The 18,569-nt window shown below is 43.7% G+C and overlaps 1 protein-coding gene across 2 annotated transcripts in view; it reads left to right on the top strand.

Annotated features, from left to right (window-relative positions):
- The window catches only part of CRHR2 (corticotropin releasing hormone receptor 2), a 235,035-nt gene that overhangs the window by 156,381 nt on the left and 60,085 nt on the right, over positions 1-18,569 (top strand). For both annotated transcript variants that reach the window (XM_060782649.2, XM_060782650.2), the window contains 2 exons: positions 4,145-4,230; positions 9,297-9,403. In XM_060782649.2, coding sequence (XP_060638632.2) covers positions 4,145-4,230; positions 9,297-9,403 — 193 coding nt within the window. The remainder of the gene's footprint in view (positions 1-4,144; positions 4,231-9,296; positions 9,404-18,569) is intronic.

Genomic DNA, 18,569 nt, shown 5'->3' with positions numbered 1-18,569 from the left:
AACCCAAGACCTTATGCCACACCATTTTTGGAAGATGGGAACCTACACCCAGTTCCAAAGTTGTTGAACTACAATCCCTACCCTCCCTGAGTATTGGCAGTGCTTGCTGGGGATGATGGGAGTTGGAGTCATCTCATCTGGAGGATCACAGCTTTGCCAACTCTTAGAACTTTATTGTGCAAGGAAGGCAAAACAACACTGGTCCTTATCCCATTATATTGTGCATATCTTGCTCTCAGTCTGCTTCCTTTTTGTGATTATGGATAAATAAAAGCCACCAATAGCTCCCAATCCCATAATATTCCCAGCTCTTACCTTGCTTTGATGAGCCCAAGTTGACAGTAAAGTGACTTCGGGGAGTAGGATTCTCCTCTCCTCAGACCCCCTTTTCTGTTTCAAGACTATTCATTTCTCATGTCTTTTATATGTTATTGCTATATTTGCTCTTTGCAGTTGTTTTTCAAAGATGGAATTGTGAAACTGTTTTAAAATAAATATAATTATAAAAATGACTGAACAGCGGTAGCGCAGGAAGGCGGGATTGCTTATCTCCACTTCCAAGCCGAGAAGCCTGCATTGTCCACAGACGCCTCCTGGTCATGTGGCCGGCATGACAGCATGGAGCATCTTTTCGCCGTTCCTGCCGAGGTGGCACCTATTGATCTACTCACATTTGCATGTTTTCGAACTGCTAGGTTGGCAGGAACTATGGCTAACAGGGTGAGCTCACCTCGCACCACAAAATTGAACTGCCAACCTTCAGGTCAGCAATTAACCCATTTCACCACCTGTCCAAGCTACTGTCCCATCCTTTAAGACATCTTAGGTGATATGTTGATTGATTTTAATAAGGGACACTCGCATGTCGCAGACTCCACTTTGTGGCGCCTTTTCTTAAGGTTGGCTCTGCATCTCGTGGTGCCAGAGCGCAGTCTGTTCTGCGCCTTCCAAGTCACTCAGTCTTCTGTGTGCCCAGGAGGGAGTCTCTCATTTGGTATCAGACATGGATTGAGATGCCGAGTTTTAGCCTGCCATTTTTGGACTCTTGCTTACTGGGATGTTCCTGTGAGTATTTCTGTAGATCTTAGAAAGCTATTTTGTGATTTAAGGCATTGGTGTGCTGGATGATATCCAAACAGAGGATGGGCTGAAGACTGCCAATGGGCACAAATGTAGTAGCAGTCTTAGCATGTTCGAAGAAGGAAAAAATCCAGTCTATTTTGTATCAAATAGCATAAGAAGCACTGTTTAAAACACAACTCAAAGTATTATATACATAATAAATCATGATGAACTTATCCATTTTTCTGTGTCCTTTCTGGACCTTTTCCTCAGTATGGCTTTACCTGTCTGCGGTCACATCATCTCCCTCTGACCTTTTCCCATTGATTCAGTATTGATTTATGCTAAGTGTTCATTGGGAAGGATCATCCATTAGGGATGCAAAGTTTTTGTGGAGTTTCTTATGGGGAAGATCGACTGGGACATCAAAATGCCATTTGCAAAAAAAGGTCAATTGCCACAAGATTTTTCACATTTGTTGAGAAAAAGAGTACATTTATGTAGTTGTAGAAGAAACAGCAGCAGCAATAATAATAATAATAATAATAATAATAATAATAATAATAATATACCCAGGCTGGAATCCTCTTTGGTGTCTTGTGCATATTTTAGTTTTCTAAAAGAAGCATTTGGGCATTTTTATCTGATTCATTACAGCCACATTGCACATGGATACATTTAGTTGTTATTTGGCATCTGTATGAATGCATTTTACTTATATATGTATGCAGTGCCGGACTAAGATCTTGGAGATCAGCATTCAAATCCTTATAAAAAAATACTGTGCCTAATCTTTGGTCTCTATTTTAGTCCTTCGATGCCCTCCTTTAATGTTATATATTGTCTATGTTCATGTTTATATGTTGCAGGATTTAACGCAACGCGCGGCAGCCATGTTGTTAACAGGAGCAGGGCGCAGAGAGCATACAACGCCCCTGCTGTCCCAGCTCCACTGGCTGCCGATTTGCTACCGGGCCCAATTTAAGGTGCTGGTGTTATCCTACAAAGCCCTAAACGGTTCCGGCCCAAAATACCTTGCAGACCGCATCTCGGCCTACGAGCCCACGAGGGCCTTGAGATCTTCCGGGGAGGCCCTTCTCTCGGTCCCGCCGGCCTCACAGGCACGTCTGACGGGGACGAGGGAGCGGGCTTTCTCGGTGGTGGCCCCCCGGCTGTGGAACACCCTCCCTGCTGAAGTTAGACAGGCGCCCTCCTTGATGGTCTTTCGTAGGAGCCTGAAAACATGGCTCTTCGAGCAGGCCTTCAACTGAGTGTTATCATTGGAACGACACTGGAATGGACTATGACTATGAAATTGACTATGACCCCAGGATTTGACGAAGCGGATTTTTAGCATAAGTTTATGTTATGTAGTAGTAGTTTGGTATGTATTGTCGTGATTTACTGTACACTGTCTTTTCTATGTTTTTGTTCACCGCCATGAGTCGCCCTAGGGCTGAGAGTGGCGGTCAATAAATGCAAGAAATAAATAAATAATAAATAAATAAATTGTAATTGCTAATGTTTTTAACCAGTGTGAGCCAGTTTGAGTACCATTTAAGAGAGAGAAGCATGATATAAAACAATACACTAATAATACACTTTATTTATATTCTGCTTTATCTTCCTGGAGGGACTCAGAGCAGATTACAATACACATACGAGGCAAACATTCAATGCCTTTTACACACAGTGAACAATGACATACAACACAGACAAAGGTAAAGGCCTTTCCCTTTTTTCCCCATCTTGGGTGTCTGGAGTCAATGCTCAACTCTGGCCATGGGGAGATGCTCTTGTTCCATTTTTCCATGCTGAGGGGCCTGTTATCCATAGACATCTCCGATTGTGTTGCCGACATGGGACACCCTTTTTCCCACTGAGGCGGTACCTATTGATCTACTCGCATTGCATGCTTTCAAACTGCTAGGTTGGCAGGAACTAGGGCTGACAATCAGGAGCTCACCCTGACTTGTGGCTTTGAACTGCCAACCTTCCAGTCAGCAGATTTCCTCCAGCTAGTGGTTTAATCTGTGCTACCATGGCCCTGATGATGATGATGATGATGATGATGATGATGATAAATATTGTATCTCCAGGTCTGACCTCCCTCGCAGGATTGCTGTGAGGCGACAGTCAAAGATCCATGGCCACTGCCTTGAGTTTCTTAGAGGGGGGATAAAACCAAAAATGTTCCTTGATCGGGGCTAGATTAACCATTAAGCGAAATAGCTGTATTCTTAGGACATTAAGCAGGGCACCACAGAAATTTTCAACTCCTGGATTTACCGTGGACCACATGATGGCAAATGGTGCAGCTGGACCCATTTCCACACACACACACAAAATTCAGTCCCCATTATAAAATACTTTGCAATTAGAAAAAAAGTAGGAGACAACTTTTCCAATAGAAATAAAGTAGGACCATACAAAAATCGGCATTATTTTCCATCTTATTGCAAGTTTGGTTTCATTTTGAAAAATGCAATTTTATGTTACAGTTTGTGATTACTCATATGCAGTTAAAGGTAGTCCCCTGACATTAAGTCCAGTCATGTCTGACTCGGGTGTGGTGCTCATCTCCATTTCTAAGCCGAAGAACCGGCATTGTCCATAGACACCTCCAAGGTCATGTGGCTGGCATGACTGCATGGAGTGCCGTTAGCTTCCCGCCGGAGCAGTACCTATTCATCCACTCACATTTGCATGTTTTTGAACTGCTAGGTTGGCAGAAGCTAGGGCTGACAGCGGAAGCTCATGCCGCTCCCCGGAATTGAACCTGCAACCTTTCGGTCAACAAGCTCAGCAGCTCAATTCTTTAACCCACTGTGCCACCGGGGGCTCCTTACTCATATATAGGGGCACCCAAATCTGTGAAGTGTTTAGGGCCTCTAAGGGCCAACTGCACTGATTCATAGCACTGGAATCGTGTTGGTTTTAAAGGGATCAAGAAATGTACCTTTCCTTGGGCACCATCTAGTTTGCAAATCATCCAACCATTCAGATTAACCTCTGTTTTCCTTCCTTAGGTTTTCTTGGTTTGGTATTTATGGATCTGTTTTGTATTTCTTCTTCCCTCTAGGAAATGCTTACCGGGAGTGCATGGGAAATGGGACCTGGGCCTCGAAGGCGAACTATTCGCAATGTGAACCCATTCTGGTTGAAGAGGTCTGTATGCCTCTCTCAGTTTCCTGTGTTATGTTATGTGTACTTGTCAACTTGTAAATATTCAAAAAGAGGAGCGCTAGGGGTGCATCTACACTGTAGAATGAATGCAGTGTGATACCATTTTAGCTGCCATGTCTTGATGCTATGGAATTATGGGAGTTGTCGTTTTGCAAAGTCTGTAGCCTTTTCTGCCAAAAACTGCTGGTTCCTCACCAAACTACAACTTCCAGGAGTCTGTAGCACTGAGTTGTGACAGTTAAAGTAGTGTCAAAGTACATTAATTCTACAGTGTAGATCATGTATGGGCATATCGAGATCCGGGAACCAGATGCAACTCCATGGGCTCTTTTCTCAAGCTCTCTCTTCCTCACCATCTTATCCTTTCATCCTTCCCTCTTTCCTTCTTTCCTCCTTCTCTCCTTCCCTCACTTTTTCTCCCTTCCTTCCTCCCTCCCTCCTTCCTTCCCTTGTCTTTCCTTCCTTCTCTCTTTCACCCCTCCCTCCCTTCCCTTTCACCCTTCCTTCTATCCATCCTTCTCTCCCTCCTTTCTCTTTTCCTTCCTCCTCTCCTCCCTTTTTCTCCCTCCACCCTTCCTTCCCTTTTGTCTTTCCTTCCTTCTCTCTTTCATCCCTCCCTCCCTTCATTCCCTTCCTTCCATCCATCCTTCCTCCTCTTTTTCCTTACTCCTCCCCTCCATTTTTCTCCCTCCATCCTTCCTTCCCTTTTGCCTTTCCTTCCTTCTCTCTTTCACCCCTCCCTCTCTTAATTCCCTTCCTTCCATCCTTCTCTCCCTCCCTTCTTTTTCCTTCCTCCTTCCCTCCCTTTTTCTCCCTCCATCCTTTCTTCCCTTTTGTCTTTCCTTCCTTCTCTCTTTCACCCCTCCCTCCCTTCATTCCCTTCCTTCCATCCATCCTTCTCTCCCTCCCTTCTCTTTTTCCTTCCTCCTTCCCTTTTTGTCTTTTCCTCCTTCTCTCTTTCACTCCTCCCTCCCTTCATTACCTTCCACACTTCCTTCCATCCATCTCTCCCTCCCTTCTCTTTTTCCTTCCTCCTTCCCTCCCTTTTTCTCCCTCCATCCATACTTCCCTTGTCTTTCCTTCCTTTTCTCTTTCACTCCTCCCTCCCTTCATTACCTTCCACACTTCCTTCCATCCATCCTTCTCTCCCTCCCTTCTCTTTTTCCTTCCTCCTTTCCTCCTGGGAGATGTTTAGCTGGGAGAAGAGAAGGTAGAGAGCTAACCTAACCAGAGAACCAGGTTTTTGTCAGCATTAGAGTCAAAAGGGGCTAAGTCTTACTAACGCTAAGTGTGATAAAAATAACTCATAAAAAAACACATGAGTCTTTCGCTTTAAGTAGAAATAGAAATGAAGTTCTATTCACTGTATACAAAACAAGACAGAAGAATTGCTTTCACCAAAATATAACAAAAACAATATCTCCGGTGAGTCCTCTTCTTCCAACGATGATATGCAGACATGTAACAGAATAGTATACAGTCTTTCTTACTTTGTTGTCCGTAGAGTGACCTTATCGTGCCGTAAACAAACTTTATCTTCAGGATGCTGCAGAACTACTCCCGGCACAAACCAAAGGTTTTTTTCAGCTCAAAACGAGCTTCAAGCAAAGCTAGAATGCAATGCTCAAAATTTCCAAACACTTACTATATACAGGAACTTATATCACACTAAATTAACCCATAACAGCTGCAACAGAAAAAAAAAACCCTGATCCTTTCTAAGACTTAGAAAGTCTGTTGCAAACCCCTAGTAGCAACAGTTTCAAGATTTCAAAGGGTGTCCCATTGAGGAGGAAGGAGAAAACCGACTCTCTGCTGTTTTAGAGATTAGAGAAGAAGGGAGCAATGGTTTCAAATGGCAGGGAAAGAGATTCAACTGAAAAGATTAGGAAGAACTTCCTGAGAGTAAGAGCTGTTGGAGAGTGGCAAAGGCTGCCTGGGAGTGTGGTGGGGTCTCCTTCTATTGGGCATACTTTGATTGTGCCTTCTTCCATAGCAGGGGGTTGGACTGGATGGCCCTTGGGGGTCTCTTCTGGCTCTAGGATTCTAGAACTCTATATCAGGAATAGGCAATACAGGGTCTCATGGATACACTTTTTCTCACCCATCCACCATCTCAGGGTGCTCACCAATGTTTCCTCTTCATCCTGGAAAGAAGTGACGAGCGGAGTGCCATCAGCAGGGTTCCGTCCTGGGCCCGGTCCTGTTCAACATCTTTATTAGTGACTTAGATGAAGGGCTAGAAGGCAGGATCATCAAGTTTGCAGACGACACCAAATTGGGAGGGATGGCCAATACTCCAGAGGACAGGAGCAGGATTCAAAACAATTTTGACAGTTTAGAGAGATGGGCCAAAACTAACAAAATGAAGTTTAACGGGGACAAATGCAAGATACTCCACTTAGGCAGGAAAAACAAAATGCAAAGATACAGAATGGGGGACAATGCCTGGCTTGAGAGCAGGACGTGTGAAAAAAAATCTTGGAGTCCTCATGGACAACAAGTTAAACATGAGCCAACAATGTGATGTGGTGACAAAAAAGCCAATGGGATTTTTGCCTGCATCAGTAGGAGCCTAGTGTCTAGATCTAGGGAAGTAATGCTCCCCATGCTCTATTCTGCTTTGGTTAGACCACACCTGGAATATTGTGTCCAATTCTGGGCACCACAATTCAAGAGAGACATTGACAAGCTGGAATGTGTCCAGAGGAGGGCTACTAAAATGATCAAGGGTCTGGAAAACAAGCCCTATGAGGAGCGGCTTAAGGAGCTGGGCATGTTTAGCCTGAAGAAGAGAAGGCTGAGAGGAGATATGATAGCCATGTATAAATATGTGAGAGGAAGCCACAGGGAGGAGGGAGCAAGCTTGTTTTCTGCTTCCCTGGAGACTAGGATGTGAAACAATGGCTTCAAACTACAAGAGAGGAGATTCCATCTGAACACGAGGAAGAACTTCCTGACTGTGAGAGCCATTCAGCAGTGGAACTCTCTGCCCCAGAGTGTGGTGGAGGCTCCTTCTTTGCTTTTAAACAGAGGCTGGATGGCCATCTGTCAGGGGTGATTTGCATGCAATATTCCTGTTTCTTGGTAGGGGGTTGGACTGGATGGCCCATGAGGTCTCTTCCAACTCTTTGATTCTATGATTCTATGATTCTATGACTAGGCTCCTATTGATGCAGGCCAAAACCCCATTGCCTTTTTTTGCCGCCACCTCACATTGTTGGCTCATGTTTAACTTGTTGTCCACGAGGACTCCAAGAAAAAGTCTATTGCAAACCCCTAGTAGCAACAGTTTTAAGATTTGAAAGGGTGTCCCATGGAGGAGGAAGGAGAAAACCGACTTTCTGCTGCTTTAGAGACCAGGGTACAAGGCAGGCAATGGTTTCAAATGGCAGGGAAAGAGATTCGCCTGAAAAGATTAGGAAGAACTTCCTGAGAGTAAGAGCTGTTGGAGAGTGGCAAAGGCTGCCTGGGAGTGTGGTGGAGTCCCCTTCTCTGGAGGCTTTTCCACAAAGGCTGTCTATTGGTATGCTTTGATTGTGCCTACTTGCATGGCAGGGGGTTGGACTCTTCTGGCTCTAGGATTCTAGAACTCTATATCAGGACTAGGCAATACGAGGTCTCATGGATACACTTTTTCTCTCCCATCCACCATCTCATCCTGACCAAAGCCAACCCTTTTGGAATCCAAACATTTTCCATCTTTCCTTCACTTTCTGCATCCAAAAGAGAAGAGGAAGGGGAGGAAAGGGCAGGGAGGGGACTTGGGGAGAACTCTCTCCTATACCCGGCCCTCCCATCCCACTCCAGCCTGCCATGCGGCCCCTAAGTTAGAAAGTTTACCCATGCCTAGTGTAGATGCACCCTGGTTTTAGTATACCAATAACATGTTCCATATTTCATTCGTTCTCACTTCACCTTTTCTCACTTCACTTTATTCTTGGTATTCAAAATTTCATTTTCAGCCCAATTTGCATGAAGAAGTGAAATAAATCTTGCTTTTCAATCTCTAGATTACAGGCTGAATGCGTCTGATCAACCTACGTAATTCCATCTGTTGATATTAACAAATGAGTAATAACAAATGGCAAGGAAAGGTCATTTGCAGCAGACTGGGCTTTAGGCAAAGCTAAGAAACATTTGGTCATCAGCACAGCCTGATTTGCTTTTTTATTCCTTTATGGTTTTGAGATCTCATCCACAAGACATTTAGGGAATACGCCTCTGCTTGAATATTTACAAAAAGCGCTTGAAAAAACAAACAGCTTAAGGGGAACCTGCCAAAAGAAACTGTTGATGCTTTTTCAAACATCAATGGGTTCTTGGAGCCTTTCTGCTCTCTAAGGGAGCATCTACACTGCAGAATTAAGTCAGTTTGACACCACTTGAACTGCTGTTGTTCAATGCTATGGAATCATTGGAGTTGTAGTTCAAGGAGGCACCAGCATCCTTTGGAAGAGAAGGCTACAGACATTGAGCAACTACAACTCATGTGATTCCATATTTGTGAAAGTGCATTATTTTTGAAGTATAGATCAGGTATGGGCAAACTTTGGCCCTCTGGGTATTTTGGACTTCAACTCCCACAATTCCTAACAGCCTCAGGCCCTTTCCTTTTGCCCCTCAGCCGCTTAAGCGGCTGAGGGGCAAAAGGAAGGGGCCTGAGGCTGTTAGGAATTGTGGGAGTTGAAGTCCAAAACACCTGGAGGGCCCAAGTTTGTCCATGCCTGTTATAGATTCGCCCAAGAACAGTGGTTATCCAGATGTTCTCCAGTCTCACGCAAGATCGCTTTGCAATAGCAGAACCCGATTTTAGAGCCTCAAGCAATCATATCCTATTTTTCCCAGTATCCCTCTAGACCTTAAATGTTTGATTCCTAGACTTTGTGAATCTGGTCAATGCACAATTCTCAAAAGCTTTTGCAAATCTTATGAAGAAGTCTCTAGTTAAAGTTATTCTGAGCATGGGGGAGGGCTTAAGGGAGTCTCCGTCTAGACTAGATTGACCTGGTCTTGCTTGACCGATCTTTCCATTTTGTAATCCCCAGACAAAGCCCGCTTTCCATTACAAGGTTGCCATAATCATCACTTACCTGGGGCACTGCATATCCATCGGGGCCCTCACCATCGCGTTCCTGCTCTTCTTGTGTTTAAGGTAAGTGCTCCCTCTTTGGTTTGCCTTCTGGCTCCACAACTGAACCTCCTCTTCTTGAATTCACTTTAGGATCCACCTTGTAACAATTTATTTAAAAGTAGAGCTTTAAAAAGTGACTTTGTTGGAGTACAAGTTCCCAGCGAATGGGGGAGTCTGGTACTTGCTGTCCAAAACAAGTCAGGTTTCCAGGATATGGAGAGTTATCTGTTTATCTCCTAAAGAGCTCTGGAAGCATACATAACCTTCCCAAACTGGCTAACGGCAAGGATATTGTATCATTTTCTGTCACCATTTTGTGAAGGATCATAATCAATATGTATTGGAAATTCCATAATCTATTGGAAATTCCAGTGCACCATAACCTTATTGAAAACGTAAAAATGATGTCACATCTGTTTGGCAAATGTGAATCTCCATGAACATGTTGTTGTTTATTCATTCAGTCACTTCCAACTCTAAGTGACCTTATGTACAAGCAGAGGTGGCCCTAGGTAATTTTCAATGGTAAGCAAACAGTATTTTGGTGCCCCCCCCCCCAACCAATCACTGATATATATTTTCTGTTTGTCATGGGAGTTCTGTGTGCCACATTTGGTTCAATTCCATCATTGGTGGAGTTCAGAATGCTCTTTGATTGTAGGTGAACTATACATCCTAGTAACTACACTTGCCGCACTTGCTCCCTTGCCTGGCCCGCTTTGGGTCTGGAGGTGTGCCTGAAGACCCCGGCGTGTGCAGCAAAAGTCACCTCTTCGCCTGACTTTCTCCTCAGCCATTGGGACCGAGAGAGAGAGAGAGAGGTTGAGATGCCCACCTTTCCTGAAGGTAGGCGCAAAAACAAAGGAGGGAGCGGAGGTGGGAGCCAGAGGGTCTCTCTCTCTCTCTCTCTCTCGGTCCCAATGGCTGAAGAGAAAGTCAGGAGAAGAGGCGACTTTTGGTGCGCACGCTGGGGTCTTCAGACATGCCTCCGGACCCGAAGCAGGCCAGGCATGGCGGCTCTGCCCCTTGGCCCACCTGCGGATTGGGGAGAGGAGAGGAGGCGGGTGGAGCGCCAGAGGATCAGGAAAGGGAGCCGGTCATGGGGAAGGGATCAAATGCAGAGAACGATTGAGCGCCGGCTCTGCTCGCACACCCAGTGGCCGGGTGGAGCAGGAACGAGAGGGGCTAGACGAGGCTCAAGGGCCCAGCCCCTTTGGGAAGAGGATCGCCCAGCAGCGAGGCAAGAAAGCCGAGGGTCCCCCCCGGACTGCTAAGGCTGTTGTGAGCTGAGGGAGCGCTCCTCAAGTGGCAGTTGAGGGGCATTTAGAGAGGCGCCTCTGTGCCCCTGGCAAAAAAAAGTGTTCTCCGACCACTTACTTCGCATAATGGACGAGCCGCCCCTGTGTACAAGCCCACTCCAGAGCTCCCTGTCGGCCGTGGCCACTCCCAGCTCCTTCAGAGTCAAGCCAGTCACTTCAAGAATACTATCCATCCATCTTGCCCTTTGTTGGCCCCTCTTCCTTTTCCCTTTTCCCCCAGCATCATTCTCTTCTGCAAGCTTTCCTTTCTTCTCATGATGTGGCCAAAGGACTTCATCTTTGCCTCTAATAGCCTTCCCTCCAGTGAGCAGTCGGGATTTATTTCCTGAAGTATGGACTGGTTGGATCTTCTTGCATCCAAGGCGCTCTCAGAATTGTCCTCCAGCACCACAGTTCAAAAAACATCTATCTTCCTTTGCTCAGCCTTCCCTATGATCCAGCTCTCACATCCATAGGTTACTACGGGGAATACCATTGCTTTAACTATGCAGATCTTCGTTGCCAGTGTGATGTCTCTACTCTTCACTATTTTATCGAGATTGGTCATTGCTCTTCTCCCAAGAAGGAAACGTGTTCTGCTTTCCTGGCTGCAGTCTGTGTCTGCAGTCTTCTTTGCACCTAGAAATACAAAGTCTATCTTTGCCTCCACGTTTTTTCCTTCTATTTCCCAGTTATCAATCAGTCTTGTTGGCATCGTTTTGGTTTTTTTGATGTTGAACTGCAACCCAGCTTTTGCACTTTCTTCTTTCACCTTGATTAGAAGGCTCCTCAGCTCCTCCTCGCTTTTGGCCATTAAAATGGTGTCATCTGCATATCTAAGATTGTTAATGTTTCTTCCAGCAATTTTCACCCCAGCTTTGCATTCGTCAAGCCTCGCACATCACATGATGTGTTCTGCATACAAGTTGAATAGGTTGGGTGTACAACCCTGCCATGAACATAGAGCTCTCCTTTGAAAACCACTAGTGTAGAAAAGCATGACCTTGTTAGAAGTCAACCCTTAAGACAAGTGAGATTCATAAAGTATTAATGTAATGGTACACAGGTGACTCAGCTGTTAAACTGAAGAACCATGTCTTTAAACTGTGAAGGATAAAGACATGGCACTACAAAAATATATTTGACTAGCAGAAGATGGTTGTTTCTTTGAAGTAGAATTGCAGTTCTAATTGCTCAAAAGACATACACTTAAAAACCTCTTAGTCTAAAAATGCACGCAAGAGACATTGGCTGAAGGCTGATTCCCAAGAGAACTGGTTTCACTATCCCTAGTTGCTTGGGAATGATCACAGGAATATCATCCTAAACTAATAGACTCTTACACTTTGAAACCCATAAAACCCCTTGTCTTTCGACATGTCAGAAAAATCCTCAGCCACTTGCTGAGCTAGACCATATAGATTTTAAATTGTATCTTGTATTGTTTTAAGCATTGTTCACCTTTCTTTTAGGAGAGAAATAGTGAGATATTATTATTATTATTATTATTATTATTATTATTATTATTATTTGCAAGGGCTATTTCCACTGTTTTAGCAGGAAAGCATCCAAAATTTTCTGCAAAAAGTGGTGTGAACTGCACATTGTCCACCATAATGGAAATAGTCCATATACATATTTCTAAAATGATCTACATGGAAATGATGGCTATAGGATGCTATGCATTCAAATATAGACATCTACTTTGGAGTGTAGGACTTCACTGAATCATAGAATCCTTGTGTTGGAAGAGACCTCATGGGCCATTCAGCCCAACCCTCTGCCAAGAAGCAGGAAAATCACGCACAAAGCACCCCCGACAGATGGCCATCCAGCCTCTGATTAAAAGCCTCCAAAAATGGACCCTCCACCACACTCTGGGGCAGAGAGTTCCACTGCTGAACAGCTCTCACAGTCAGAAAGTTCTTCCTAATGTGTTAATCTCTGCCAATTTCAAAGGAGCTATCCAGAGTGCTGAGCCTTTTTTAAAGGACAGAATTCAGCACCTCGGATAGGTCTTTTAAAATTCAGATTTTCCCCCAGGCCAATTGGCATAATCTTTACTACTGTAAAATCTTCAGACCATTTGATGATAAACAGGGAGTTATTTGCCTTTTCAAACTTGAATTATAAATCTGTTGGCAACTATAAGGATTCGGAGAAATCCCCTTCTGCTCTCCATCTGCGAGCGGCTGTTGGAGGAATACAACTTAACATTGCATGAACATCTGTGAATATCTAATATTTTCTACGGCAAAATTAATAGGAATTACAATGTCAGAACAAAACAAGAGACGGTCTCAGGGCATGCCTACATTTGTTTTCTGCCCTGGAAGTATTTCATCCATATGGCATCACTAACAGTTAGCCAGCTTGTTCCTAAAAAGGCATCATGGTGTCCAAAATGCCACAAACCTTTATTCTTTCACTGAAGTTTGAAAGAGTAAAGAGGCTGTATGTAGTTGTCCCTCTGTATCCATGGATTCTGCATCCACGGATTCAACCATCCATGCTTTGAAACTATTGCAACACACTCTACATGGGGCTGCCCTTGAAGACAGCCTGGAAACTTGAATTGGTCCAACAGTCAGACTGTTAACAGGAGAGAATTATACGGAGTGGTCTACCCCCCTGTTTAAGGAACTCCATTGGTTGCCATTCATTTTCCAGTCTCAATTCAAGGACCAGGTTATCAGCTACAAAGTCCTGAATGGGCACGGCACCCAGTGTACTAGTTTGTGCCGGAGCCTTTGCATTTCAGTTTTGAGATCGTGATAATAGTTGCGTTTTTCCTGTTGTTTTTCGTCAATTTGGCTGTCACCTGGTATGGCAACATCAATAATCCAAACTTTTTTGTTTTCCACAATCATGATGTCTGGCATATTGTGTTCCAAACCTTAGTCAGTCTGGATTCAAAATCCCACAGTATTTTTGCATGATCATTTTTCACTACCTTTGCAGGTTTATGATCACACCTACTGGCAGGTGGTACTTGTGATATAAGTTGCAATGAATCGTTTGGGGCACAGAGTTGTGCCTCTGTTTGTAGTCTGTCTGTGTGATTTTCTTGCAGCAGCTGAGGATATGATCCATGGTTTCATCAGCTTCCTTGCACAGTCTGCATTTTGGGTCATCCGCTGATTTTTCAATCCTGGCCTTAATGGCATTGGTTCTGATGGCTTGCTCCTGGGCTGCAAGAATCAGGCCTCTGTCTCTTTCTTCAATTCATGAGCCATAACCAGGTCTTCTCCCTGTCAACTTTTCCTTCAATTTTGTCAAGGAACTGCCCATGCAATGCTTTGTCGTGCCAGCTGTCAGCTCTGGTTTGGAGTGCAGTTTTCATGTACTGACTCTTTGTCTGCTGTGCTTTGAGAAGTTTCCGATTACTGACTTCAATTAAAGCAGGTTCTTGGCTTTCCTTTACATATTCTTTACATATTATTATTTATATATTGTTATTATCTTTACTTATTATTATTATTATTATTATTATTAAAAATATTCCAGAAGGCAAACCTTGATTTTGCCATTGTATATAACAGCATTTCATCATGCCAATGTATACAGTGGGACTTGAGTATGAACAGATTAGGGTGTCCATGGGAATCCTTTATGCTATGGAGTGGCTAACCCCAGTTTGGATGGCAAAACCTCTCAAAGCTTTATAATAAATAAAGAAATGTTATTGATTAGCCCTTAGGCCAGTGGTTCTCAACCTTCCTAATGCCTCAACCCCTTAATACAGTTCCTCATGTTGTGTTGAACCCCAACCATAACATTATTTTTGTTGCTACTTCACAACTCTAATTGTAATGTAAACATCTGATATGCAGGATGTATTTTCATTCACTAGACCAAATTTGGCACAAATACACAATACGCCCAAATTTGAATACTGGTGGAATCATAGAATCATAGAATCATAGAATCAAAGAGTTGGAAGAGACCTCATGGGCCATCCAGTCCAACCCCCTGCCAAGAAGCAGGAATATTGCATTCAAATCACCCCTGACAGATGGCCATCCAGCCTCTGTTTAAAAGCTTCCAAAGAAGGAGCCTCCACCACACTCTGGGGCAGAGAGTTCCACTGCTGAACGGCTCTCACAGTCAGGAAGTTCTTCCTTATGTTCAGATGGAATCTCCTCTCTTGTAGTTTGAAGCCATTGTTTCGCGTCCTAGTCTCCAAGGAAGCAGAAAACAAGCTTGCTCCCTCCTCCCTGTGGCTTCCTCTCACATATTTATACATGGCTATCATATCTCCTCTCAGCTTTCTCTTCTTCAGGCTAAACATGCCCAGCTCCTTAAGCCGCTCCTCATAGGGCTTGTTCTCCAGACCCTTTATCATTTTAGTCGCCCTCCTCTGGACACCTCCTATGGTGGAGTTGTATGTGGGATTGATTTTCTCATTTGGAAGTTGTAGTTGCTGGGATTTATAGTTCACCTACAATCAAAGAACATTCTGAACTCCACCAATGATGGAATTGAACCAAACTTGGCACACAGAACTCCCATGACCAACAGAAAATACTGGAAGGGTTTGGTGGGCATTGACCTTGAGTTTTGAAGTTGTAGTTCACCTACACCCAGAGAGCACTGTGGACTCAAACAATGGCACAATACTCAATATACCCAAATGTGAACACTGGTGGAGTTTGTGGAAAATAGACCTTGACATTTGGGAGTTCTAGTTACTGGAATTTATAGTTCACCTACAGTCAAAGAGCATTCTGAATCCCACCAACTATAGAATTGGGCCAAACTTCCCACACAGAACCCTCATGACCATCAGAAAATACAGTGTTTTTGGTGATCTTTGGTGACCCTTCTGACACGTGCTCATGACCCCCTTAGGGGTCCTGACCCCAGGTTGAGAAACACTGCCTTAGGCCATACCGCCATCAAAGCTTTAGAAGCTTTAGTGAAAAAATAAAATAGATCTTGGCATATAATTGTTAGGACTGAAGGCTCACCAGTTATACAATACATTTCTAAGCAGGCAATTCGGTATTTACACAAGCTCTAGCTCCATTCATCAATTAATAAAAACATTCAATCTCTAGGAGGACTGTAGCTTTATTCATCAACTGAGAAAACCACTCACTTTCCTAGGAATTATCCCTCCTTCTCCTCCTTCATACGGCTTCTTCTACCAGAATGACCTTGGCAGCTTTTAATGGTTAGTTTTCACTCTCAATACATCTGGCAATAAATCTCACAGCACACAATAAATAACTCCTGGCCAATGGGTATAAATAGCACATCAAGTAAATGCAACCAAGACCTATCAACCAGTATGCAATTGGGCAAGGCAAGTGCAAAAATGCTAAACATATGATTGTAACACCCCAGTGGATACCAAGGGATCACTGTACATAGAAGTCGATTATTCAGTCACTACTTCCCACTTATTATCCCCTCTGGGTTTTCTTTGCTTTGATGGATCTCACCACATGCTGGGACTTAGACTCCATCCTTCCTTATCAATGAATAGTCACACAACTAAGTGGACTTATCCATGGATTGTATCAAGATCATATAATCCTAGAGTTGGAAGAGACCTCATGGGCCATCCAATCCAACCCCATTCTGCCAAGAAGCAGGAAAATTGCACTCAAAGCACCCCCAACAGACAGCCATCCAGCCTCTGTTTAAAAGCCTCCAAAGAAGGGGCCTCCACCACACTCTGGGGCAGAGAGTTCCACTGCTGAACAGCTCTCACAGCCAGGAAGTTCTTCCTCATGTTCCTCCTTTCCTGGAATGTGAAGCCATTGTTCTGCGTCCTAGTCTCCAAGGCAGCAGAAAACAAGCTTGCTTCCTCCTCCCTATGACTTCCCCTCACATGGCCCTCATCATGTCTCCTCTTCTGCAGGCTAAACATGCTCTGCTCTTTAAGCCACTCCTCATAGGGCTTGTTCTCCAGACCCTTGATCTTTTGAGTCATCCACCTCTGAACACTTTCCAGGTTGTCAGAATCTCCCTTCAATTGTGGTGCCCAGAATTGGACACAGTATTCCAGGTGTGGTACAAAAATGCTAAAAGTATTATTGTAACACCCCAGTGGATTCCGAGGGACCACTATACATAGAAAGCAATTATTCAATCATTACTTCTCACCCTCTGGGTTTTGTTTTCTTTTTGTTTTTTTGTTTTTTGCTTTGATGGATCTTAGCACATGCTGAGCTTTAGACTCCACCCTTCCTTATCACTGAATAGTCCTGATGGTCATCTTTTTGAGGTCACAGACCTCAGTGGACTTGTCCAAGCATCATATCATATCAAGATCCACAATTTTGGGTTGTTGTAGGTTTTCTCGGGCTATATGGCCATGGTCTAGAGGCATTCTCTCCTGACATTTCACCTCCAACTATGGCAAGCATCCTCACAGGTAGTGAGGTTACCTCACTACCTCTGAGGATGCTTGCCATAGATGCAGGCAAAACGTCAGGAGAGCATGCCTCTAGACCATGGCCATATAGCCTGAAAAAACCTACAACAACCCAGTGATTCCGGCCATGAAAGCCTTCAACAATACATCCACAATTTTGGCCACCAAACCTGCCCTCAGTTTATACATGAAGTTGACTTATACACAAATCTATATAGTAGCCCCTGCCATACACACACACCATGTTGTGTCATGTTGAAAACATACTTTGTCTTATCCTCTTTTATTTAGATGACCCAAATAAAGATGTATACACCTTATCCCTAGTACATGCTGTTGGCACCTAATCTCCTTTGGAACAAATGAATAAGAAAATACTTTATACTAATTGTATCATCTCCTTCCGAAGTGTTTATATATGCCTACGGAAACAAGCCTTGTCCCTTTTGGACACCCCATTTGTTTCCTTGATCCTAATAGAGTACTAAATTCATTTTTCAATTCCTTTCCTGCCGCAGAACTCTTTTACTTGAGCTATAGACTCCCAGAGTCAAAATGTATACAGCGTTTTTATTGACCTTAGTGTGTTTAAATGAATCTGTGTTGTTCTGTTTGCCAGCAATAGAGTACAGAGTTATTGCCACTGCCTTGGAGTCTCGCATACAAACGACAAAGGAAACCCTTTATTGCTGTGAGCAAAATGAGTATTTATGGTTGGTCTGGGAAACTTGTGTGACTCTGGGAATCGGTTTTCTGACACCAAAACTCTCCAGAAGCCACAGGGGAGAAAAAGAACAACAGTTTTCTTCCTAAGATGAGAAACAGTGAATAGTCCCCTGCAGTATTCTCTCGATATCCAAATGTTGTGCAGAAGAAAAACATATTTTTGCATAATCCTCTCTGTTTTTTGCACATAAAGAGTAAAAAATTGGGATCAAGGTTCTAGATCAGTGGTACTCAACCTTCCTAAAGCTGCGACCCCTTAATACAGTTCCTCACGTTGTAGTGACCATCAATGTGACCCCCCAACCATAGATTGCTACTTCATAACTGTAATTTTGCTACTGTTATGAATTATCATGTAAATATCTGATATGCAGGATGTATTTTCATTCACTGGACCAAATTTGGCACAAATATCCAAATTTGAATACTTTTGGGGTTGTGGGGGGATTGATTTTCTCATTTCAGAGTTGTAGTTGCTGGGATTTATACTTCACTCACAGTCAAAGAGCATTCTGAACTCTACCAATGAGGTGGGCATTGACCTTGAGTTTTGGAGTCCACCAACAATGGAATTGAACCAGACTTGGTACACAAGACTCCTATGACCATCAGAAAACACTAGAAGGGTTTGGTGGGCATTGGCCTGGAGTTGCTGGGATTTATAGTTGCTGGGAGTTGTAGTTCACCTACATCCAGAGAGCACTGTGGACTCAAACAATGATGGATCTGGCCCAAACTTGGCACAAATACTCAATATGCCCAAATGTGAACACTGGTG

This window comes from Anolis sagrei, chromosome 6 (genome assembly GCF_037176765.1).
Source record: "Anolis sagrei isolate rAnoSag1 chromosome 6, rAnoSag1.mat, whole genome shotgun sequence".
Classification (NCBI taxonomy): Eukaryota; Metazoa; Chordata; class Lepidosauria; order Squamata; family Dactyloidae; genus Anolis; species Anolis sagrei.
This window is presented reverse-complemented; position numbering and strand designations above follow the sequence as displayed.